This window comes from Photinus pyralis, unplaced genomic scaffold, assembly GCF_008802855.1.
Source record: "Photinus pyralis isolate 1611_PpyrPB1 unplaced genomic scaffold, Ppyr1.3 Ppyr1.4_LG3a, whole genome shotgun sequence".
NCBI classification, from domain to species: domain Eukaryota; kingdom Metazoa; phylum Arthropoda; class Insecta; order Coleoptera; family Lampyridae; genus Photinus; species Photinus pyralis.
Genome location: NW_022170509.1, coordinates 2,615,023 through 2,641,155, shown reverse-complemented (window position 1 = coordinate 2,641,155; position 26,133 = coordinate 2,615,023). Strand labels below are relative to the sequence as shown.

Sequence of the window (26,133 nt, the reverse complement as noted above, 5' to 3'; positions counted from 1 at the left end):
GTTTTTATTTAATAGGTAAGATAATTGGTAATTCTATGTATGACACTTAAAAAAATTAAATATAACAATTAAAACAGAGCAGCATTTTTTTGTCAAAACCCAATAAATTTTTGAATGTGGAATATGTGGTACGCCCGGGTGACAATTTTGCTACACGGAGGGATGGTGTCTTGAAGTGCAAATTGGTTATTGTGGTAACCTTAACAACTGGGGAATGGTATTGCTTACTAGAATTCTAATTATAACGACCCTTTAGCTAGAGACTAGAGAATTAATAACTCTTATACTTTGCCATGAGCCTTAATTATCATTACACGTATTAACGGTGGCCTAACCCTGAATTAATACCTTAGGGTTTTTAATATTTGATTCATACATAGCTGTCGTGTGTGTTGCAGTGTTCCGTTTCTTTTTTTAATGAACGCAGCCCGTTTTGCCGGCGAATCGGATGTTGGCAACAACAATGATCACATGTGAGTAAATTCCCTAGATCGTTGTTGTTCAATCAGGATTTTCCTATTTAGATAAACCATGTGTTACATGTAGTGAATTTGACGATTTTACTTTTTTGTTATTGTTATTTTATGTTAAATAAACTGTATATTGAGGATAAGAAGGTGCTTCGTTTATTGTGTGCCATTTTAATTGATAAATACGCAATTCATAGACGCCTTTCGCCTGTCTGATCGCAGAGCCATGCGTTTGTGATCATGGTCACTCTCCATATTGTTCGTTTTATTATTGCTTGCAGCTTCTAATTAAGTGGTTGTAGATCAATTCGTGGCCGTGAAGCATCCAATACAGCCTGGATATGTCCACACATCTTGCTGTAGCAACCACAACCCCAAAATCGAATGGGGGTTCGACTGATCCATCAGGATCTTCCTATGCACATGCAGTTTTAAATTTTAAGGGCGAAAAAGAAAACGGTGGCAACAAGGAAAACATCGAAGAGTCGATAGAAGCGAAGTCTCTCAAAGCTCCTAAAAATAGTTCCTTACAAATTACCGCTCACCCAAATCAGCAACCTCTTCCGGAGGTGGCCGATGACGATGACAGTTTTACGCAGGTTGTCAATCACAGTCGGAAAGAAAGGAAACACGAAAAGAAAAAAGAGAAGTTAAAGGAGACACACCCCCATAAACCTGTCGTGAATGGTAATGCCGACAAGCGAGAGACCACAAACACGGCGCCAACAGCCCAGACACAGAAAGACAAGGAAATTTTACCCGAGTCGAAGAAAGTGTATGTCGAAGCACCTTTACCCACGACGAATCCGTGGCAGGCGAATCGTATCGTGAATTCTACCAAAGAAGTAAATGTCGAAAAGCGGGTCTTGCTACCCCATAAGCAGGTCGATGTCAATGTACAAACTACCCCGGCTGTCGTTCGTGCCCCTAAGGACCGCCGAAAATATAACCATAAGGTAAGAATTTCAATTTAGTTTTTATCTGGTAACCAACCACCTGTGAAGTGGGTACATTGCTTATGTAACGCTTGTTGCTGTGGATGACGATTTCATTGATGCTGTACTGAGCAATTTAATTGTGAGTTTTTACATTCTTTTTTATCAATCGACATTGAAAGATGGAATTTTAAAAACTTTATAAACCCCAACCGGCAGAAATATTCAAAGGGGCAAGTGCATTGGACTGTCTATGTACAGGGTGTCCAAGTCTTGATAATTAAATAATTTCCTTAGGATGAAATTGAAGTGGGGAGGGGGAAACTTTTTGCATTTTTTGACTTTTTCTTTCTGTAGGAATAAAAACAATGAAATTAATTTTGATGAGTTTTTTTATTATTGTGTTTTTTAGATTAGTGAACGTTGTAATAAATAATTTTCTTACTTTTGCGGGAGACTAAACTTTTCTTTCTCTGTAAGCAAGCTTCCTCCGAAAAAATATGCTGCCTACTGCCTTTATCCACTGCAACGTCGGGGAAATCTTAAACAATTGGGCCCGTATGCTTTCGGTACAGTAATCATCTTTGCTAGGTTTGGGGATAAAGACAATTTTGTCTACATCCATTGTTTAGGTATGTGTCTGAAAGCGATACATCCCATATGTATTCTCACTAGGTAGATTTATTTTATTATCCCTCTCTTATTCGGGGCCCTCAACAGGCTTGCGCCCAATTAGAGTGTGACCCGCATAATGTTTTTTGAGAGGTGCCCCTGCAGTCTTTCGTTGTTCTATACTACTCTGATATTCACCTTATGAATTGGGAAAACTGTACGAAAACTTAATTCTGAGTAGCCGGCAGAATGCTCGAAACTGATCTAAGACAGTTTCCATCTCTGTCACAGATGAAAAATTCTTACCTTAGCCCAGGTTTGAACACCCGACCTCCGGCTATTGTAGCCCAATGCTCTGACAGATGCTTTTTGTTTTTATTATTATGCACATTAACAGTAGGTATGTTTGTTTTTTTCAGTTTATGATTTGTTTATGTATTTATTAGTTTTGTATTCTTTGTTTGAAACTAAATCATGGTATAATATCGCTTAGGTAAATTTTCCTGATTTTTCCCAATTATTAATCTCCTTAGCACTTAGCATACGGTTAGTTATTCTTTTCACAGGTCTGTACTCAGGATTTCTAGATAAGGGGGATTTCAAGACACTTTTGGACGATTTCAATGAAATCATAGGTTTTATAGTTTATGATTTTTGCCAAAGACTTTTGACCTAAAGTGTAATTTAAAGAAAATACACAGGGCGAAGCCTGGAAACCGATCTCTCTCATTACAGGTCTCTTTCATTACAGACATCTTCACATTATGTTCAATGGATGCCCGCGGCTTGATAGACATTTTCAGCCACTTGAGTGATTGGTAGTTAATCGAGTCATCAGATTGTGGAACTTGGTTTCCTGGGCTTCGGTCCATTGCCATGCCTTATCTTTCTTCAGTAATAATGGTTTTGATAGGGCCAATTCGTCCAAAAATCTGTATTCGAATGGTGTAATGAACGCAGTTTTTTCGCGGTCGAACGGCGCGTAAATCCAACGTGGTAATGACTTGAGCTTTGGTGGCGTGTAATAAGTAGTCCATAACGGTTATTGCGTTATGCCGGCGGTAGTCTAGGCAAACACGAGTCGTACCATCGCGCTTAGGGACCAGCACAGCGGGTGAAGCCCATGCAGAGTCGCACTCTTCCAATATTGGTAGCGGCGAAAAATGCCATATCGGTCGATCCCTATTCAAAACGAGTATTGTATTGTAACTGTAATACTTTATTATTAAGTTGCAAGCAGTAGTAAGGACATTTCCACTATATTTAATTACATACAACTTTTATCATAGGAACATACATTCTTTTTTATTCGTGGTCAGATTTATTATCATTCTGGTAGGTATAAGTTCAATTGTAAGCTTAACATTTATGAGTAATTTTGCAATTTCTCTACTGGCCACCCTTAAAATACCAGACCACGAAGGTATACTCTCGGAGGACCCGTTGGGGTTACCTTAAAAAATGAGGCACGTGCAGCGTGGTCACATAATGCATAATGTGCTTTCGTCACTACATTCAGAATAAAAATTTGATTTTAGACCAGGTTGTAGTTGTGAAATGAATGGCACTACACAAGGTCGCCGATGATATCTTATCGTTCGTAGATAATAAGTTAGTGGTATTAATACAATGTTGGACTTTTCATAAGGATTTGATAACATTAATCATTAATTATTTCTAGATACGCCACAAATTTGCTATTAAGATCTTCTCGCCCGCATTTTTCGACGTCTTCGGATCAATATACTCGAATGTTGAATTAGAATAATAACGCGCGTGGTAAACCGCACTGTCCTTTGCGGTACAATATGGCATATTTTTAGCTTAACTAACAAACAAACAGTACCTAGTGCTCTGACTACTCCTTTGGTACACACCACTTTTCTTAAGTAGAGAATTTTTCTGTTGCAATTTAATGTCTTCCTCACCAGGGGCGGACTGGCACGGGGGGGCGGGTGGCGATTGCCACCTGGCCTGTAGACAATTTTTTTTCGGGACTCAAAAAAAGGCAGTGTATAACCTTCCTTTTTTACCAAAAATCGACTACACCAAAATTTCTCGGGAAAACACTTTTTCTTTTTAATTTGGGTGCGTAGAATCCAAATCAATTCGTACTTTTTCGATCAGACTTCTCAATCAAAAGTTATAGACTAGAAACCAATTTCGAAAAAAAAATTCAAAGGGCTGTAACTTTTGAACTAGTAGCCCAATCTTGGAACTGTTTGAAATTATGGATTCTACAGGCCACATTCTATAAGAAAATTTGTTTTCCGGGTCGATCTGAGACAATTTTTTTTCGGGCCTCAAAAAAAGGCAGTGTATAACCTTCCTTTTTTACCAAAAATCGACTGCACCAAAATTTCTCGGAAAAACACTTTTTCTTATTAATTTTGGTGCGTAGAATCCAAAACAATTCGTACTTTTTCGATCAGACTTCTCAATCCAAAGTTATAGACTAGAAACCAATTTCGAAAAAAAATTCAAAGGGCTGTAACTTTTGAACTAGTAGCCCAATCTTGAAATTGTTTGAAATTATGGATTCTATAGGCCACGTCCTATAAGAAAATTTTTTTTCCGATGCGATCTGAGACAATGTTTTTTTCGGAGCTCAAACAAAGGCAGTGTATAACCAGGGGCGCACTGGCCCGAGGGGGCGGGTGGCGATTGCCACCTGCCAATGGCCCGTTGGAAATTTATAAGTATGTGTTGTATTTATTTTCTTGCACTATTAATAAATTATTAACACCTTTCTCTAATTGGGGTTGATGTTAGGTTGTTAAAAAATTCTGTTTTAATTGAAGTGTTTTACAATGAATTTATCATTTTTTATCGTAGCATGAAAGTGCTGAAATACAATGATAGGCGACGCACCTCGTGTGGATTGTATATTTTGTTACTTTTAATTATCAGCTGCAATTTAAAAAAAACTAATAATAATAATAATAATAATGTCTTTTATTAGTTACATCTTGCAACAAAATGTATAATAGATTAAAATAAAAATTATATATTTTCGTGTAACTAAATTGGGCGAAGTTCAGATGACAGTGGTGAAACCCACTGCCTCTGCTCTTCCACTTAACCCAGTATATTACTTACATTATAAGGGATGACACATGGCTTCTAATTGTAAATAATAAAAACTAAACAATGAAAATTATTGTTGACCAGTGCGATACAAAAATTATGAATGGACGTAGCGAGAATGATATTAAATATAATTACTGTTATTATACATATATGATCCTAATCAGGTGTTCATTGGTTACGGATCTGGCGGTCAAGTATAAAACGTTGGACATGTAAATTAAATTGTTTAGGGCTAAGCTTTTTAAATGAATTTGGTAGAGAATTGTATAGATGGGCAATGTTGTAACTATAGGAACGCTCATAAAATACCGTTTTATGCATCGGCGGAGTGATCAGCATCGAAAACCTGGTATTGGTACTGAAATTGATTTTCTCATACAAACACTGTGGAGATTTATTCAGAATTATTTTGTGGTATAAGGAGGCAGCGTGCACAAGTCTCCTGTTCTCCATATTTAACCAATTTAGTTCATTTAATTTGTGGGAGACATGTGCATATCGCCTTAAACCATAAATTAATCGAATGCATGAATTTTGATTTTTTTGAATCTTGTATTTGTCAGCAGCATCTAAACATGATCCATAAAGAGTATCACAATAAGTGAATTTAGTGAATTGCGATAGAACCAGTGACTCACAAAGCATAATTTTAAGGTGTTTACTAAGATAGAACCCATTATTGAATATTAATTTTAAATTTAAGTAGGCTTTCCTCACCATTTCAGATACGTGCTTTTTAAATCTGAGATCAGAATCTAGAACCACTCCAAGATTTTTTACTTTGTCTTGAACATGTAACGCAGTGCCCTTAACATAAATTTCTACAGCATCCTTATACCTACTTCTAATATTGCTTTTTCCAAACAACATCGCTAGCGACTTTGAAGGATTAATGTATAATCCATGTTCTTCAGACGTACGAACAATTCTGTAAATATCACAATTCATGTGCTCAATAGCCTGAGCGATGTTGTCGTGGGGAAAGTCATAATGAAGTTGCGTGTCATCTGCATATTGATGAAACTTGGCGTGCTGTAGACATTTGTAAAAATTGGAGGTGTATAATGTGAATAATAGAGGACCTAGAATAGAGCCTTGTGGGACCCCACAGCAAATTGGCAGTGCATCAGATTTAGTATTATTTACTAGTACCAGTTGCTTACGATCTTTAAGATAACTTCCCATCAATGTACTTGCATGCGAGCCTAGGCCAACATAATGTAATAAACTTATTAAAATTTCATGACTAATTGTGTCAAAGGCCTTGGAAAAGTCAAGCGTTACTAATATGGAAAGTTTATTTTTATCAGTTGCTGCGAATATATCGTCCGTTAAGTTTAGCAGTGCCGTGGCACAACTATGGCCTTTTCTAAATCCAGACTGCGTTTTAGGTAAAATTTGATACTTTTCAATATGCTGATATATTTGAGAAGCCATAACCTTTTCCAAGACCTTTGACAATACAGGAAGTACACTGATAGGGCGCAAGTCATTAAAACTCGTAGGGCTACTGTTTTTGGGAATAGGTACCACCTTAGCAATTTTCCAAATATCAGGAACAGAGTTAGATGTAAGACACGCATTGATGATATAAGTTATATATGGAATTAGAAATGGACAGCACAACAAAAGCATGTCAACACTTACTGTTTGGTAATTTATGAGAAAGGAGTACTTTAACATGTTTTTGTGGTGCACCTCAGAGCTAACCCCCCCCGGCCACCATCATTACTACACTAATACTTTAATGGCCCGTAACCTATGCAATTCCACCTGGCCCACAGTTACCCAGTCCGCCCCTGTTCCTCACGTGCCCTCACCTTCCTTATAGTTTTAGCAGGGATGGCAGATATATATCATGGTATATATCAGTGGTATATATCCACGATATATATCATGATATATATTGGTTGATATATATCATGATAAATATCAATGAAAATACGTTGCATGGTGGCAGACGCATGAGTCATCCTGTGGCAATTCGCCAATTCAGCGCGATACGTTTACTGTCCAAGTGAAGTTTAATCTTTAGTGCGTTTTTTTGGTGTTTAGTTCATGTTTATCGCGTAAAATATGCCGAAATGTAAGCAACGTGTGTGGATCAACATTAAGTGCCAGTCAAAAGAAGGCAACATAGGAAAATGGGCTATATATAAATCCAATTCAAATCAAGCATTAAATACGAGTATTAGCATTATTCGAATAAATATCGAATATATATCAAATATGGGATATATATCCAACGATTTGATATTTATATAAATATCATGATATTTGCCAACCCTGAGTTTTAGTACTCCCATATTTTTCATGAACTCGCGTGAATTCCGTCCGTTCGCCTGAGGCATTGCGATCTCAGCACTCGACAGCTAGGTACGGTTACTGACAAGTCTGCAGCACCCGAACGGGAAAGTTTTTCTCTAAGCAGATGTTTGTAACGGGGAATATGCTTTTACTGTGGGCTGCGATAACCCTGTTGGATCGCTCCCTTGCATTTCATTTCAAAAGAAATTCTATGATTTGACACCTAGTGGCTGCTGGAGGGACTTGCCAGTTCGTTGTGACTGGGATCGATCATAGTTTGACTTCGGGTAGTTACGAACGTGGGTTCGCTGTGCTGATTGAAAATCTCTAGATCAGCACAGTATGGTGAGCATTTGAGTCACACCCTATAATGAGTGTTTATTGTTTTTCTCACAGTGTTCTATCAGTTCTGCCATCTAGTTACTAAGGGCTGTAAGGTCACTAGGAACATAAATACATTTTTCTTGCCGTGTATCAAAGAAAACAGTTCCTTTTGTGCCCCCAAGACCAGAAACCCTTCATTTAACAATCCAGGGTTCTTGAATAAGGGGAAAGTGTTCGGCTTTGCAGTGAGGCGTCTACCTAAAGTAACAGCATTCGCCGTACAGGTTTATTAAGCCGCAGAGAAAGTGATGATGATTTATAAGGGAGTCAATGGTGTCCGTCTGTCTGTTTATCCGGGAACACAACAATTGTCAAACGCTTGAGCCGATTCGGTTCAAACTTTGCACAATTGACCTATATATCACATGCATCAAGCCCATTGAAAAGGATTCTGTAGGGTCACACAGAGATGCTCTGCCGCTTTTTTAAATCCGCTTTAGGGGGCTATTTGTATAAAGTTCTCTTTCATACTTATGTACCTATGTAGACAATACCAGTGTAATATCGTTTATCCGGCATTGCTAGAATCAGATACCCAGCAGCATCTCAATATTAGTCGTCACATGCTTCTGTAGCTTCATTGCCCATATAGCAGCTGTTGCTCTTGTTGTGGTGGTGGGCAGAGTTCCCGCTAAGTCATCATTTAAAAGAACCATTGATGAATTATTTTGACACTTTGTCAACACCTACAACACCAAATTGTTTATTATTGAAGTCAGAAAAAAGGCTTGTTATTTTTTACATTCTGGTGTAGTAGGCGTTGATAAAATCTCAAAATAATTCGTTGATGGTTCCTTTAAATAACAGATCTCATAATCATTGCATTCCTAATCAAAAATGCTGCTCAATACAGTATGTACTTTTTTCCGTCCGTACAAAAAGACGTAGTTGATGATGGTTTCTTAAACACGAAAAGTCGCAGTGAAAATCTGTAAGCACCATCTTGTAGAGCTTAAAAAGTTCTTATGAAGAAGTATTTTTTCATCAGAATATGGTTAATTTTGGTTTTTTTCAAATACCTTCGGAACTGATCGGAATTTCCGAATGTTTACTAAGCAACTCGTCTCTAATTTGACCGACCTTGACTCATGATTTCCCATGCTGCTCATTCTTATCTTGGACACACTGTATATGTAAAATGGAAAGTGGGCGATTAAACCAACTTGCTGTTGAAATTTGGAAGAAATTAGACTATTTAACCCCTCTATCAACAAATTTCTTTTAACTATTTATCACATAAGTATTCATTACACTTATTCACTTCTGAAATGTTTAATTTGTAGACCAACATTTTGACATTTTGGACGTTGGGTGGGGGGCAGATAGGTTTTTTTTTCCCGTTCCTCCGATCTCGCATATTTTCTTGGGATGTTCATTTGAAGTTTGATCTTCGTTCTTCACAAGCAAGTCGGAGTCCGGACAAACGCGCCAGGTAGAAAACCTACAGGATGTTCAAAGGTCAACACCGATGTATATGTATTTTACGGTGTGGCCCATAGATAGCGTTAATTAGAGCGAATATTAAATAAATCGAGGCTATTGTGAGTTAATTAAGTAATTGAACAGAAAGAGAAAATTGTATGGCGACGTTACTGTGGCGTATTAACCGAATATCAACAAAAAAACACCGGCCCCATTGTCGATTCTTGTGGTACATCGCGCGTGGCATTTTGTAAAGGTATTAATAAGATTTCATTCAGGATACGTTTACCTTATCGGAATGGTTTAGCCTGTTGTTTGCGCTTATCTTTGGAACATCCGCGATAAGTAAAGAAAATTTTGTTGACCATGTGTAATATTTCTCAAATTGTATTTTTTGGGTAGCCTCAGTTGAGTTTCGCGCGAGAGCCTTCCAGGTTACTATTTCGCAATATTTTCGGGTACTTATCAATATGATGATAATAAATTTTTTATCTTAAAAACGTAGATATAAACGCGAAGGCCGCAAGGAAAGATACTTTTTTTGGTTTAAGTATTTTTGTTGTATTTTTCTATTGTATAAGAACGCCCATTACGCTTTATCGCTGTGATAAAAAAATCTGCTATGTGACAGCTGTTTGCGGCAGTGTGTTTTAAACAGTGTTTCCCAACGTGTGAAATTAAATTATATAATATACTAGTTACGTAACTGTACCGGCTAATGCACACGTACATTCACCACCAGGTACGTCTTTTTTAATTAAAAACATTCTGGCCATCGCGCACCAAAGTCATACGCACAACAAAAAGCTTTAAAAATAAACGTGGCTATAAAACAAACGATTTTTTTTGCGGTTTATCAAATTATTTTTGGGAGACCGCACGTGTTTATTTACGCAGCGATATAAATATAAAATTCGCTTTCCGCTCTAGGTGCGCTATTCAAAAAATTATCCAAAAAACAGTCCGGTATTTTGAATATTGAACTATTCGCGTTGCTCACTCTTAACGTAGTATGATGGTGATCTTCTTCGTCGACCCTTTGCGCACGTGACATGTGGATCAAGGCCTCTGTCGAAAAATCGTTGTGATAAACACCCACTCTTGCAATACAAAATGTTCGCAATTTTTTTATTAAAAGAGAACGACCATAAATTTCGCGCGCGTGTAGGTAGGCTCAAACTTGGCATCAATATCGACCTATTTTTTAAATTCTTGCGCTTACCTACACGATCGGAAATGAATTGATTTTTTACGCGATTAACATTTCGCGATCTCCACGCGTGTAATACAGGCAGCACGTGCGAACTTGATTACCTTGTTGTGGATTTTTTCTATAAATAAAACTACGGTCGATATTTTCGTAGCTTACCGAATGCTAATTTTTGGTAATTTTAATCCTTGTTAATTCAGTACGGCTTCCGCATTTTGAAAGGAGCACGGATGGAATGTCGTTAAATCTGATATTTGCAACGACATGTCGAAATGTTTTCTCTAGTGGCGCTAAATGAAACAGAAATAGTCGCTTTGTAGTGTTCTCTTAAGTAACATGCGCATATTTTAAAATACTCGTGACAACGTGCCACCCTGCACCAACGCGTCCGAGGATTGCACTTGCTGGTAAAAAGCGCAAAAATTTTTTTGTACAATTTACAAATGCACAAGGATGTATCGGCAAATGATAAAAATTGGCTATCTCCCGTGCCCTTTAAAAACGAAGATAATTTTTTGCTTCTTGAAGTTGCGCGGGTTTCAATTGGGAAACTCTTGCATCATTTCCCGAAATCATATTTACAAAGTCATAGGGTACCGAGATAGCGATAATCACTGTCTACACACTTCAGGAAATCGTGGCCAGAGTCAACCGAAGGGATGAGGGTGCCATCTACCGACGTCCCCAATTTCAAAAATCTCCAAATGTATTTAACGACTGCAGTCGAAAAAATCGAGCTTTTCACACAATTAAATTAAAATGAATTAAATTTTCGTTATCTAATCTTGATGATTATTTTTTAATTTGATATCGGGTTGTTATGAGAGAAATGTAATTGTTTTTCTTATCAATCGGCAGATCTTGGCTATTTATGTTGTGTTTTTCTCTGTTTTTCACATAATACCAAATGTTGTTGAGCAATTCCACTTTAGAGACCCGAACGCGCCAGGTACGGCCTACGTGCTGGCATGATCGAATTGTGAGTCGAAAACCATATATGTAATAATTACATTATTAATTAAATCGTAAATTGAAGTTTACACCAAATTATAAAACAATTGCTCCTTACAGCCTTATTAATCCATTCATACTTTTTGTTGTTTTTTGTAATTACATTTGATATCTCAATTTTGTGCACTGTAACTGCCTATTAAATTTGATTGCTGATTAATTACAATCATTATAGTAATGGTGGCTATATTTGCAGGCGAGCGACTTCTCCGATATATGCGATTGGCCAACGTTGGGCGATCATTCGGCCGAGGTACGTACGTCCGTTGCGCCAGTTTCCCGTAATATCACCATATTTGCAGAGAAAACAAAGCAGCCCCATAGGAAATCCCCCTGTCTTAACCAAACAACACTCCAGCGAACCGGAGCCCGAGGGAGCCGAACCTTCGGATAGGAAAAAGAAGTCGCTCAAAAACAAATGGGTACCGTTAGAGATTGACCTTAGTAAAGGGAAACGCGAAGCACAGCAGAAACACAAGGCCGGTGATGCGCAGTCGACCGTAAGCGATAGTGACGTAGAATTTCGGGCCGAAAAGGAAAAGGATAGTTCGGAGAAGGGAAGTAAAAGTACAACGAGGCCCTCTTCCGCCGCGACGCGAGGTAAAGGAAAGAATCGCGCGCGAAAAACTCAACTGAATCGACAGTCCAGCAAAGCTCAGAGCGATTCTGATTATCTCGATTTTCCCGCTGACTTCCTCGAGGTAAGTTACGCAAACCACCCTCATTTGACCCCGGGTCTATTTATGTCTTGACTTGAAATTTGCATATCCTGTATGAAGGCCAACTAACCATGTGTTTTATGTGCCTTTTAAAAAGGTTGTACTAAAATAACCAAAATGCACCATAGTCAATCGACATAACAGTTCTTTTCTGACTTTTTTAAGATAGCGATGTAGTACAGTACAACCCTGATTATCACTGCCGTTATTTCCCTCAGAATAGCGTAAGTAAGGAAACTCTCTATACGCCACGAGGAAGACTGCCGCAGAGTAGCTTCAAATGTGCCAGTTATTAGTATGGATGTATCATCCGCATACTAGCCCACTGTAGCGATTCTTTAGGGATAGGAAACGGGATTGACTGGCTAGTCAGGGAAGAGTGAAACAATTCAGAGCCACTGCAAACCCATATAGGGTGCCAAACAGGCCCAAAATCCTGCTAAAAATAAAATAAAAATGAAGGACCATATGAGTTTGCAAAGCTCCTGCACTAGTGGGTTCTGGCTTCTTGTCTGAATAATCAGCAATAGCTAACATATATAATCATTTAATTTCAATAACAAATTATTAATGTAACCAATTCTGTATCTTAGTAATATCAATATTATAACACTAAAGTACAAAACAATAATCAGAACAGCTGTTCCTGTAAGACTTTGTTTCAAGAGAACCAATACAGTAACGGAATTAGCTTTGGAATATAATCGATAAATGCAATAGCAAATCTCTTAACAATTGATAAATATGGACAATAGGCCTACAAGCAGAATACCCGCTACACTAAATACATGCAACAATACAAGGGCATAAACATACACAAAAAAAATGTAGGCTTAAATTAATGTTGAATGACCAACGCATATAGTTGATACAGTCATTAACAACAAAGGCACGTTTACATAAATAATGTTACCACATTTATGTTTTCTTAAATGGCAGACTCAAACTCGAAGCAGGTTACACTGTGATTCGGGATGATGGATGGGAATCCACCACACTTGCCCAATTTGATGGTGTCTTAATAGATCAAGCTACTAGTTTGTAGTAGTACTCAGGTCTTAACGATACCGTTTCGGTGCAGATAAGATATCCGGGAAAGTAACTAAATTGGGGAAATCAAACATATGCTGAAACGATTAATCTTGCTTACCCCAATAACTGGGTTCCGATATAAATACAACAGGGTTCGCAAATGGTCTCTTTCTTAGACATTGGTCTCTTTTTTCAATGCTGGTCTCTAAAAGTCTCTATTTTTCATATTTGGTCTCTAAAGTCTCTAACTTTTGCATGTTAAAAAAGTATAATTCATAATTAATACACCGCAGAAATTTTACATTTTTAGCGCATTTTTTAAGAATTAAAAAAAATGCCGTTTCGAACTACTTCTAGGAGAATGGTAGGTAGTCCTGGAATTCTTTGCCGTAGGTAGCCTATACTTTGAAGGTGTGCCAGACGGCCACCAAATTTCGCTGTCTAAAAGGGCCCCGCCCCCCACACGAATTATTTCCTGAGATGCTGTTTTTGAAAGTAAAACGTACATAACTTTTACATACGACAACCAATTGGTCTCAACGAATCAACCGTTTTCTACCAACTACTGCTCTTCTTTCTGTCCTCTTATCAAAGTAGGGTGTGGAGGGGCAGGGGGGGGAATAGTTTTATCCTTCATGGTACTCTAATGAAAGGTCTCAACGAAAGGACTTAATTTTTACCAACCATAGCCCTCCTCCTCGACCTCTTATCGCGATCGGGTATATTCCCTTATACCTCGAGAACGGATTGTCGGAAGAGGGTACTCACAAAGGGCCATTGGGACGTCTGCAAGAAATATATCCATTGGTGATGTCAAAAAAAAGCTATTTGGGTTAAAAAAAATGCGTTTTATCCTCACAAGAGTTGTGCACAATTTATACTTGTTTAGATATTGCTTTTTATGTATCTCATATATTACAAAATAAATATTTTTTGCTTAATTTTGTATGGAAATTGGTTCTCGAAGGTCTCTAAATGGTCTCTATTTTTAAATATGTAATTAGAGACCAAGTCTCTATTTTTTTGCTAAAATCAGGTGCGAACCCTGATACAATAGGGCGAGCAATAGGGACTAGATGATATAATAATCAATCTCGAATTTGCCAGGAACATGTGATATAAACTAACCTATAAATAATGAAAAAGATTGTAAACAATGGCACTATGACTATCCTTACCTAGATTAAGGCTATCAAATCTCCATTCGCGTTATGACGCTTACATAATTAATTTAAACAATGGTAGTGTGATGACTCAGGATTTTCCAATTCAAATTAACAGTTTTCACAAAGATCAACCTGTCATTTCCACTATTTGTTAAGAGGAATATCTGTTACCTTGGGATTGCAATAACCCTTTTGGACGACTCCCTTGCAGTTAATTTAAAATGAAATTATTCTATGATCTGACATAGCCGCTTCTGGAGGGACTTGCCAGTGTTGGTTCTGTTATTAAAGATACTCGATGATGCAAGACTGAGGTCAATCAGTGGGGTTCTACTGTATATTTCTAAAGGAAAATATGCACAGTATATAAAGATAATAAATAAATACGAAGTATGTTGGGCTAAGAAATGTAATACTATATAGTCATTAAAAATCTGTACTCCCAAAAAAAAGGTAAAGAACAAAAATCCATTGAAAATCACTAGTTAGAAATATATTTCGTTGACTGCAATTGTCCAGATAAATTCTTTACATCAATAAAGACCATTTGTCTGTGCCTTGACACTTTTTACAGTTTTAAAAATCTACTTTACTTATTTTTGCAAAATTTAAATCCAAACCTAAATGCTCTTATTGCAAACCATAGGTGATATTGACAATATGTTTCATAGTGAGTAGCCGACATTTTGCAGACATTTTTAAGAATTGTCAGGTGGCCTGCAAGGTCACAGGCAGGTTGCTGCTATGTTGCTGAGACAGGCTAGTCTTTGAATGTACTGCAGGTGCTTCTGAACTGTTATTGCCCCATATGCCCTTTGATTATTTTCGGTTTTACCCTCAGTTCTGCCAAATATCCTTTTTCAGATTTACTTCAGGTAAACGGTAGTACCACACCTTTTTTGGATGATGTTTAGAGCCATTTTCAGTTTTTCCGACACTGTCGTATTACGCTTCTCTCTTGGATAAGGATAGCTCTCTTTTTTTTGTGAATAGTGTCAGGACTTGAATGAAAATGTTTAAAACATTTTAAATCAAAATCGCTGTTTCAAACGTTTCCTGTAACACATAAGTAACACGGGTAGTCTATACAGGGTGTTAATGCAGATAGTTCAGGGGGTGGTGTAATACTTGTCAAAATAAGAAAGAAATGCAAATATAGGTATGGTCTAAAGGGTGTCGTTTTTGTTATACAGGTTGGACAATGCATATATTTATATTTTTTTCTTATTTTGACAAGTACTATCGTCCCCTGAAATATCTACAATATTAATTAACACCCTGTATATCCAAAAAAGCAAATCAAAATTGAGTTTTTTGTGTTAGGGAGGGGTGAGAGTGGCTTCACTTCAACAGCTACAATGCGGGATACAATTTTTATTTGTAAAATGATGTAAATATGCACATGCATCGAAATGTCGGAAAATTTGCTATCTACAATATAACTAAGGTGACATTTTCCATTTTGGAAACTATACTTTGATATACCATACACCAAAATATCTATCCGTTTTGCAGGATAAATCTAATTACATTAAAAATGTGTATTGCATTACAGGCAGATAGTTTGAGTTCCGCAATTGATTCTGGAGGATTCGTAGTACCATACATGGGGACCTACTATTATAATAGCAACAATTATATTAATCTTGATAATCCTACGTTGAAGGACTATATCAAGAAACAAATGTAAGTTGACCGACGTCTCATGTTGGTGTGTTTTCACGTTTTTTTTACTCGACAGAGAATACTACTTTAGTGAGGAAAACCTAATGAGGGATTTCTTCTTGAGAAGAAAAATGGACTCGGAAGGTTACCTACCAATCACCCTAATAGCGTCGTTTCACCGTGTGCAAGCGTTAACGAACAATTTATCACTGGTTGTGGAAGCGATTTCTGCTTCTGACAAGCTAGAATTATATTCGGCAGCATTTAAGGTAGGTTCACGACAGCTTGTTCGAGTCATTCCCGAGTGTGATCGCATTAGTTTTATACGTTGTCAACTTTTAGGTTAGAACGAAACAAGATCCGTTAAAATGGCCTATATTAGATAAGGGCGACAACAATACGGATTTCATTTCGATACATCATTTAGTACCGCCACCGCCTTTACCGAAACCTTTGAGAGATGTACATATTGAAAATCTCAATCCGGATGTCGCCGAGTTTGTACCTTATGAAGTGCCGAGTAACAAGTCTGGTAAATTTGGCGTACGGTTTTCGATTCAAAGTAATTGACCGAATTTTAGAAACTAATGATGTCGATAAGAAACTCCAAAAGGTGGAGAATAAAACTCAGAAAGTTTCCGAAAATTCCGTCAAGGAACATAAAGAAAACGTTACGCCTATTGTTAGGGATGACAATTGGCACGAGGTGAAACGCAAAAATAAGGAGAATAAAACCAAAAAGGATATTAAGAAGGAGGAGCAGAGAGTTGAGCGGGAAGAGCTCGATTTCCATTTTGATGAGGAGCTCGATCAGGACGTACCAATAGGGCGCCAAAACACTTTTACAACTGAATGGTGAGAATGGGGTGAAAAACACAGTGAAATAATTCATTATCAATTTTAGGTTAGAGGATGACGATGCGGATGAAGTGAGCGATCGCGATATCAACAAATTGCTGATCGTCACTCAAGCGCCATCTACGCGCGTCCCTAAGCACGAAGGGTACGATCGCACCGGCGACTGGACTACGCGAGTAAAAATGACCCAGGAACTTGGGAAGACGATTAACGATGGTTTGCATCGTTATGAAGAGGATTTGCAGATAGATGATTACGTATGTTGACAACTCGCAATATTCATTTTCTATTGTGTGTTCTAGGATCGCCCAATTTCTGGAAGTTATAAGACTGTAAACTTGATAAGTCAAGAGGCTTTTGAAAAAATTGTTCCGCCAGCACCACGAAAACAGAATCCTGAAATTCCTCCGCCACCTCCACCTCCGCTACATTTGGAGGTAAAAATTGGGGCAAATGTTTGTGACAAGGTTTAAAGTTTATAGAACGCATGCGCGTTTGCACCACCATTGTTTTATTTCATATGTTCTTTTGTTTGCTCTCAAAAGTCATGAATACCCCTACACCAAATTTGATTAAATTCATATGGTCCAGCACCTTGTAGTAGCTATCTAGAGCGCTGTGCCATGTGTGGAAGAATGTGGGGTGGGTTGGCCAAATTGTAATCCTCCCGGTTTTTGAGTTTTTAAATGAACCTCTTCTCGAGCACGTTTATCTAGTAATTATTAATTGGCAGAAACGCGATTTTCTAACCAAACCGCTCTAGAATTTGGTGTGATGAAGAATTCCCCCAAGAAGGGAATGTTTTTTGGCATACACCACACTCTTCAGGTATCTAACGAAATAGTAAAAGTGAGTAATTCGAAACTGATTTCTTCTCAGATTTTAGCGTACATTTTAATGCCCCCGAGCCCTAAAAAAATAAGGCAAGCCCACCATTTTTCGTCATCCAGTACCATTTTCAAACAACAAATTATTAAGAATTGTTGAAATGAATTGAATCCCTCACTGTTTCTTTTATTCTTCGAGCGTGCACTAGTGGGAGGGTTACTATTCGTTTGCTTTATCATGCATTATAGCAACCTTGCATGTGCAGGACAATGACAAATCTGAAGAGACTGGCGAACATGCTTCGACGGCACCGATAGCTGCTCCCTCCACGACCGATAATAAACTTAAACGGCAAACATCGAGAACGGCCAAGTCAACTCGTTTTTACGCAGTTGTCAAAGACAAATCGCCCGATCTGCGAAGTCCACGTAAACGCAAGACCAAACACTCGATGAATCCCCCAGTTGAACATCACGTCGGTTGGGTTATGGACGCCAAAGAGCACAGATTGCGGACGTCTTCCGTTGGGTAAGTAATGAACTCTAATTTGGAGTATATAAACAAGCACGGTTTGGCTGTAAGAGGTGCACAAGTCTGAAGTAGGGTTCCCACGTTCTAATTACAAACAAAAAATGATTTCTTTATTAATAGCATCAAATGGGGAGGGGCTTAGGATGACAAGGGTTCGAATCTGCATTAAAATCTTGTGTAGGAATTTATATAGCGCAAATAAGAGATGAATTGATGAAAAAATACTTCCACCAGTTCATGGTACTTCAGTATTTAAGGAAAAAGGGAAAGTATGTAATGTTTTTCATTAGACTGCTAGTAACCAGTTGAGTTTCATCTCTTCTGTTTCTGCGAAAACAAATGTAACCCTATTGGAAGTTAAGTTTAACAGAAGGTGGTGAAGATTAAATTTGCAAAAAGCGGATTTTGTAGTCTCAATGATCGTTCCAAATTTCTGAGTGATAATAAGAGCACACTGGTGATGCCTATATGAGACCGCACGTAACGGCCCAAGCGGTGTACTGCTGAAAATAGTTTCCTATTAATTTTGCAATTATATTTGATGCTACACCAGCACATTTCTCATTTATCAAACGATAAAAAGCCCAAATGCGAGGGTAAGCGAATATTGCATAGGGTTAATTTAACAATCACAATGACCTTCGTCCGTGAATTTATTAAAATTAGTGGTTAAGGCTCCTCTATAGTCAATCCGCCATATTTGAAACAAGTTAATTATGCAAACATAAATAACGAGAGCGCATTTTCCTTCTATTAATGGTACGGCTGGAAAAAAATACCGGGAGGTACGAGATCCGTGCCCCATTCTCTTTCAAATAAACCAACAAGTGGTATTATGTGCGAGTTTTTGATATAGTTAAATTAAATGTGTCAATTGTAAAATAACTTAGTTTACTACATACGCGAAAAATACAGTTGGAATACTTTATTGAAAAATTCTTTAAAAAAACGGTAGTTATTAGTATAAATATCTAGTAGTGCAGTGTATACAAATATAAAAAAATTAACGTTGCGCATGCGTAAACAGTAATTTGAAGCCGGTATTTATTTTACTTTTATTCCAAGTGTGTCATGTAAATGTTTTCATAAATAAGAAAGCTGGCATTGCGCATGCGCAAAACCAATTTTTGAAACTGGTGTCTGTGTATCAAATTTAATTTAAATGCTTTCAACGGTGGCATTGCGCATGCGCAAAACAATATTTTACGAAGTTACATATAAAGTTTCATTTAAATAAGTTAGCATTGCACATGCGTTAAAACAAATTTTTGACATGGCGCATACGCATACGTAAAACCACATTTTAAAATCATTAGCTTTTTCAGCAACTTCCCCCTTCAAAGTACTCCCCCCCCCCCCCCCTAGAAGCTATACAAGATGTTTCCATTGCCGAAAGCAGCTTGTAAACTCTTCTGCAGAAATCGTCTTCAAGGCGTCGGTTGAAATCTTCTGCATGTACTGGACATCCGGCTCTTTGGGCCTTGGCTCACCTTCTTCATTGCGTGCTCTGCCGCTTTGCTTCTGGATCGTATTCGAATATCCATGACTTAGTGCACGTGATTACTCGTTCCAGTGTTTTCGGAATCAATTCCAGCCAGCCAATCCTGACAAACATCCACACGGCGCTGCTTCTGTTCAGCAGACAGGATTTTTGGAACAAGTTTCACACACAGTTTCCGCAACTGCACAAACTGGACAAACAGCGGTGCCTTGTTCAACATTAGAGGGTGTGCACATTTCGAGGTGCCGGTCACGTCCAGCATTGTCGTTCACATTTTTTGTACCACTGTACCGATCTGCACGAATCTTTGTATGGTAATTTGCAACTGTCTACAGTTTCACATGACAACATTAAGGGGTCGTCACTGGCGTGCTCAACACTTTTTTAAGCCCTTTCAAATAAGCCCCATATCGCCCAAATCGATTCAGTCGTGTAGAAGGAGTACGTGTGACGGACGGACGACAAAGTGCAGCCAATAGCGTTTTTTCACTTTGAGGAAAATATGTCCATACAGTTGGCATTGCGCAATCTGCGCATGCGCACATCTGATTTTTAATATATGTGATGTGTTTGACTTTACTAGAAGCATTTGCGGTTAAAATTTCAACAAAATACATTAATAAATAAGAAAAAATATTTTTAGGGCCATTGACCTTGACAGTTAACTAACCTTGATTTGGAATTGGAGAACCTTTCTGTCGATCTCCTTTTCTAAACACAACTGTTTCTCCTTCCTCCTCCATTAATTCGGTATCGACAGGTGGTGGATTACTTACTCTGGCTGAGAACGAGATCTCTGGCGGGATCGATGCCGAGGCCTACTATGGCATCGTGTGTGGCAGCCATGTTCGTGTCAATTGTGATCCTTTTCCTTCCGTAAAAGCTCCATAATTTGCCATCCATGTCAGTGGAGCTCCAAGAATCGGTAGGTCGATAGAAATTCTTTCACTCAACGAATATAGTTAGAAATGTGTATTGTTGGTGGTCTAAATAGCATTGAAATACAAATTGACTACAGAGGAGCCTTAGAGTTAGATGGTAGGAAAGAAATAACAAAAACAAATAATAGTGCGATGGGTATTTCGCCGCAAAATCATTTTATCCAAATGACAAGTATGAAATTGTTGTGTATGCGTGTTTATATTTCCAAATTGGATTAGGTTCGCTTTCAATACGTACTAATTATTATTGTTAATAGCAGTAGCATGGGTACTAGTCCAAATGAAAGCACTCTTGCCACGAGCGCCGGCAGTGTGTCGGGTAGCGTACCACAACAACTCCCCCCCTTCCAGCATCCTTCGCACGCTCTGCTTGAAGAAAATTCTTTCACGCAGCAAGCTTACCACAAATATCGGCAACGTTGTTTGAAAGGTATTCAACAATAAAATCGTGACAATTACGTAATGCAAAGTTTTAGATCGTAAAAGATTCGGCAGTGGACATTCGAGCGAGATGAACACACTCTTCAGGTTTTGGTCATTCTTCCTGCGAGAAAACTTCAATCGAACGATGTACAACGAATTTAAGACGCTCGCCCTTGAGGATGCAGAGAAGGGATATCGATACGGACTGGAGTGCCTATTCAGATTTTATTCCTATGGCTTGGAGACCAAATTCAGACCACATCTCTACGAGGATTTCCAACAAGATACGATTAAGGACTATCAAAACGGCCAACTGTACGGCTTGGAGAAGTTCTGGGCGTTTCTGAAGTACTACAAACATAGCTCCGACCTACAGGTTAATCCGACCTTAAAGCAGTTCCTCTCGAAATTCAAAAGTGTCGAGGACTTTAGGGTGGTCGAGGTAAGTACACATTTGTTCATTTTTCTACACTCCTACCTATATGTTGTCCTACTTTCAAGACTCTTTCATCCCTTTTTAAAATTCAATTTTTTTTGTTGTGTTCATTTGTTTTCTCATTTGCGTCATCTGTATTAACATTTTTGTTCTGTTTTTTCTTTTTTTGCTGTTAATTTACTTTTCCAGTCAAATTGTGGGTTGGGTAGGACTTCACTCAAGGAAACCAAGTGTATTTTTTATGTAAAAAAAATACACTGAATGGGACAATCATAATCCCCCAGGCCGGAAAATCTCTGACCATATTGTTATACATTAAAAAAAAACTGTTCGGGTTTTTTTCGAATTTGAGTGGCTCTGAGGGAAAAAATGAATAGAAATGGTTCTGTTAAGAATCGAATTTTCTATAAGATACACTTGATCCAGAACGTTCATTATGTTGTTTTTTTATGGAAAAATGTGGAACCCTAAAACAGCCTTTTCCAACATTTGTTTATAATACTAATAATGATAGCAACATTTTATACGAAGAACAAAAGGGTTGTATCAAATATTCCAGAACCTGTGAACACTTGAGGAATCCAGCCATTAATTTTTTCTCTCGGAATCAAATGCGAAAAAAAATATTTTTGGTTTTTTTTTTATAACAGTATGTTCCGGGAGTTTCCGGCCTGGAGTACTATGATTTTTGGATTCAACTGATTTTATTACTTGGTTTTGTTAAGTGACACACATCCGGTTTAGGCTACTTTTGGAGTTAATTTGACTGGACTATTTGTTTTTCTATATTTCTGTTGTGAAAGCCCCTTTGGATTTTACTGCATCGTCAGTGCTACAATCATTTAAACACTGAGAACGTTTTGCCTGCTTCTTAAAAATGATATCACACGATTCCCACACATTGTTTTAATTCACTTGCTCAGAAAAGTTAAGGTTCCAAATGGAATTTTTATAGGATCTCTCCGAATAAGTCCGTTCTTAACAAGAACCTATTTATTTCAGCCTCAAATTAACGAAATGCTGCGAAGACACAATGGCGGCCGATCGCAATGGCATCAAAAGAATCGTAACCGAAGTATGTCGGAAAGTGTCGCCATGCATACTAGTAACAGCTTGGGCCGGATGCGTAGCGGTAGTATACACTCACGTCAATTGTCAGGCGGTCGGCAACGGTAACCGTCTCGCGGCGCTTAAATGCGATTCTCATTGTTTTATTTACAGATTGGATTCGTTCAATGTTCAGTCGGGTTCGAGTGCACCTACGGGCAGTTATCGTTACGGCGATCGTACCAGAACACAGTCAATGTCGTGTCGTCCCAGGATGCGTGCTAATACCGATGTTACTCGTTCAAATATTGAATCGTGGAGACATAGAGATCCTGAAGGTATGTATTGGTCGGTTGTTAATCACTCAATGCCCTCATCTTAAGGCGGCTCTGCAGTCAATTAAGATTTCGATTCATTCACAAACCAAGCAATTAGTACCTAAGTAAATATGAATTGAAATGTCCCTTAACTCCTTTCTTTCTTTTGTAATTTGTTGAGCTGGCGTTATTTCGAAATGACTACATAAGTCATAGACAAATACCGTTACCGTTACCTCGAAGTATTTAGGCTTTCATTAATAATTTAAATCTGAAAATTTACATACTAACATAGTTTTTTATGATCTATCGAAAAAAAATATGATTTTTTCACTTTCGGTTATACCGGATGTCGATAGCAACGTTCTTAATTTAAATAGAACACCCTGTATTTTATTACATTTTCGAAATCTACATGAAAATCTACGTCGGTTGATAACACATTTCCCTATACCTAGCATCAAAGGTTTTCAAGTTACTCAAGATTTTTCAAAATTTTTGATGTTTGACTGCTATTCTTTTGAGTCCTGTATCTCTGTTGACTTGAATTTCAAAAGGAATTCCAAAATCGACAGTACTCACTTTATGCTGCGTGACAATGAGCGCCCTTCTACAGGGTGTTTAAAAACTAATGGTCAACTTTATTAACTTCAAACCTTAAAAAGTTGATTTTTATTTTTTTGCACTTTCAAATGTCGAAGGAATTTCTACATCAGTCTAGTATTACATTCCGTATACCGATCTGTTATGCTTTCCGTTTTATTTTAAGATTTTCCAAAATTGTGACCCTTATGCATAATTTTCCTCAAAATAAATGCGTTAGAAGACCTGTCAGACCTTTTTATAGTTATAGTTGATAGTGATGAATGATGATAGATGAATAAAAAGTTAAATAAAGATGAAAAACTTTAAAAAATGGTTTACGCACAATCATTCTGTTGGTTAATACCGAAATATTTGACATTGGCCCTTTTTTTAAATTCGATTATAAAATCAAAATCTTAAAGGAATGATTGGCTGTTTTGCGGATAGTTCAACATTCACTGCAGAGCCGCCTTAACAGAAGATGAGAAAGAGGAGAAACCGTAGTAAAACTAAGGTCTGTATACTTTATATTGGTCTGCGTGACATTTCAAAGATGGTGGAATGTTCAAGATACTTGACGAACTATGCAATTTTGGTACATATTCATTGTGCATAGATAGCGAGTAGATTTTATACACCGGGATAATGGTAATTTACAGGGTTATACTGTATTATTACTTTTAAGAATCTATAATAAATAAAAATAATAAACCGTGTTCACGCCGTATCCCTTATGTATCTATCGCATCAAACTGGTGAGCGATATTCTGCAGGTGTATAGTAATTACCTTTGCCATGTTTGGGCATTGTTTAGGTATGTATCTGAAAGGGATTTCTCTTGGCCCCTTTTGTTAACAAAATTTTTTACCCGAAGCGGTGCAATTAACGGTTCCATAGATATGCCCTGTGACCATTATTAATGGGACACCCTGTACATAACCTTTTCACGTACACACACACTATACCCCAGCATACACATGAGTTCAGTCACAAGCTCAGACATGAAAATTTGTATGATCACTCGCAACTCATTTAGATATCAGCATCTGATGCACGATCCATTTGAAGGTAAGCCCCTGGTCGAATGTGATGCCCAAGTATTATCCTTCTCTCACTACCTGTAGCTTGCTGCCATACATTGCAACGTCCTTTAGCTTTGTCAGCTGTTTTCTATGTGAGAAGAGAACGAGATTTGTTTTTCTGGATTAACAGACAAGCCCTCTCCCTAACATGTTTCCTCAAATCTGCCAAATATCACAATCACTATGTCATCGGAATAGGTATCTCTGGTGTAGCCCACCTCACTTAACCTCCTTAGCAGTCTGTCTACCACCAAACACCATGGCAGCGGAGAGAAAACTCCCTCCGTGGGCATCCTCGTTTAGCCCGAACCACTACAGGGTCGTTGTTACGCGAGGCTCTAATCTTCCTATGTTTTACCACGGAATGTATTCATGTACACACAGTAGAATGTACTCCCTTGCTTTCTATAGCAGTTTTAATCGATTCTAAAGTCTCTTATAGGAGATCGCCCTTTCAACTACATCCAGTACTCTGTGGATAGCAAGTTCACAGGATTCTCCTGGTTAATGGTGTTTACTGACGGGTTCAGGTCCCAGAACCTCACTCCTTATGTGTCGCTCAATAAGTTTCTCGATTTGTTTTAGTTGCTGAGCCTCTATTTAGTCACGTATCCTCTTGATCCGGCCCTCTGACTTGGGTCAAATTTGGGTTATTTGTTGAGGTAAAGCCGAGACCACACCATACTGAGCTCATCAGTTTCGTGCAAGGTATACAGGGCCGGACTGGACTGTATGGATACCGGGAGATTTCCCGTGGGCCCTAATTCAATGCTTAATATTGTTATTTATAAGTAAATGGCTATTATTACAGCAGAAACTTGATTATCTGGGCATTGGTTACACAGATTACCTGTTTGCGTACAAATTGAGGAAGACGCTATTATGGCCAGTTTATCCGTCCGTCCGTGCGCCGTCCTTAACTACTCTTCTAGATTTCAAAATATTTGGTTCGTTCTTTTTGCATTCGGTATCTTATACCACCTCAACCAAGAAAAATCTTGGCGAATAATATGCATCTTTCTTATGTGTATATGTAGATATTTTTTTTAAATTTTAACCAAAGATTCTTCTAGCAAAGACAAGCATATCGCATATTGTAAAAATGAGATACACTTTTCTTCGCTTTGCTAGTATCGACGCGCTTATCACTTATCGCGGCTCCAACATAAACACACCCTAATTTATGACACGCCGCCAATGATATCAGTTAACTGGCATGCTTCAACTGCTGAACACACTGAAGTTTATTGACTTTTTGTTTCACTTTGGCGTTTGGAAATCGGCAGATTATATTACCTCGGTTATTATATGAAGTATACAGACCTTATTGTCAAACAAGGATTGGTTCTACTTGATTGGTCTTTTATTGAATTTTTTTTACAGACAAAAAATAGCTATTCATCAAGCAAGGAGTATAACTTAGTGTGTAGGGATAAATAATAATTTTTTTATAAACATACGAAATCAGTAGTAAACGTAGCTCATATACAGCACTGAGACATGTACAGATAATCAGCGATGTTATGTATATATTTATAATGTATTGTGTTTAACAGCGAGT

General features: G+C 37.9%; 1 protein-coding gene across 4 annotated transcripts; it reads left to right on the top strand.

The window, feature by feature from the left end:
• Positions 1-503: 503 nt before the first annotated feature.
• On the top strand, positions 504-26,133 carry LOC116165254 (la-related protein 1). Of its 4 annotated transcripts, none has more exons than XM_031479527.1 (16): positions 504-728; positions 773-1,426; positions 11,638-11,694; positions 11,744-12,142; positions 15,914-16,044; positions 16,100-16,292; positions 16,366-16,555; positions 16,605-16,878; positions 16,928-17,138; positions 17,184-17,318; positions 17,975-18,237; positions 20,943-21,112; positions 21,159-21,547; positions 22,544-22,713; positions 22,763-22,926; positions 25,956-26,133. In XM_031479527.1, exons 2-16 carry the CDS (start codon positions 812-814, stop codon positions 25,964-25,966), a joined length of 3,372 nt encoding a protein of 1,123 aa, XP_031335387.1. In that variant the 5' UTR covers positions 504-728; positions 773-811; the 3' UTR covers positions 25,967-26,133. The 4 variants fall into 4 exon arrangements, with proteins under 4 accessions (XP_031335387.1, XP_031335386.1, XP_031335389.1 ...); XM_031479526.1 differs by having other exon boundaries at positions 505-728; positions 20,940-21,112; XM_031479529.1 differs by lacking the exons at positions 504-728; positions 773-1,426 and adding an exon at positions 9,812-9,962 and having other exon boundaries at positions 20,940-21,112.

Bases quoted from the DNA above. Each gene is read 5' to 3' on its own strand.
- LOC116165254 (XM_031479526.1), top strand. From the start codon at position 812: ATGTCCACACATCTTGCTGTAGCAACCACAACCCCAAAATCGAATGGG. The intron at 16,556-16,604 runs GTAAATTTGGCG...ACCGAATTTTAG, and splicing joins AGTGCCGAGTAACAAGTCTG to AAACTAATGATGTCGATAAG. The intron at 22,714-22,762 runs GTAACCGTCTCG...TTTTATTTACAG, and splicing joins TTGTCAGGCGGTCGGCAACG to ATTGGATTCGTTCAATGTTC.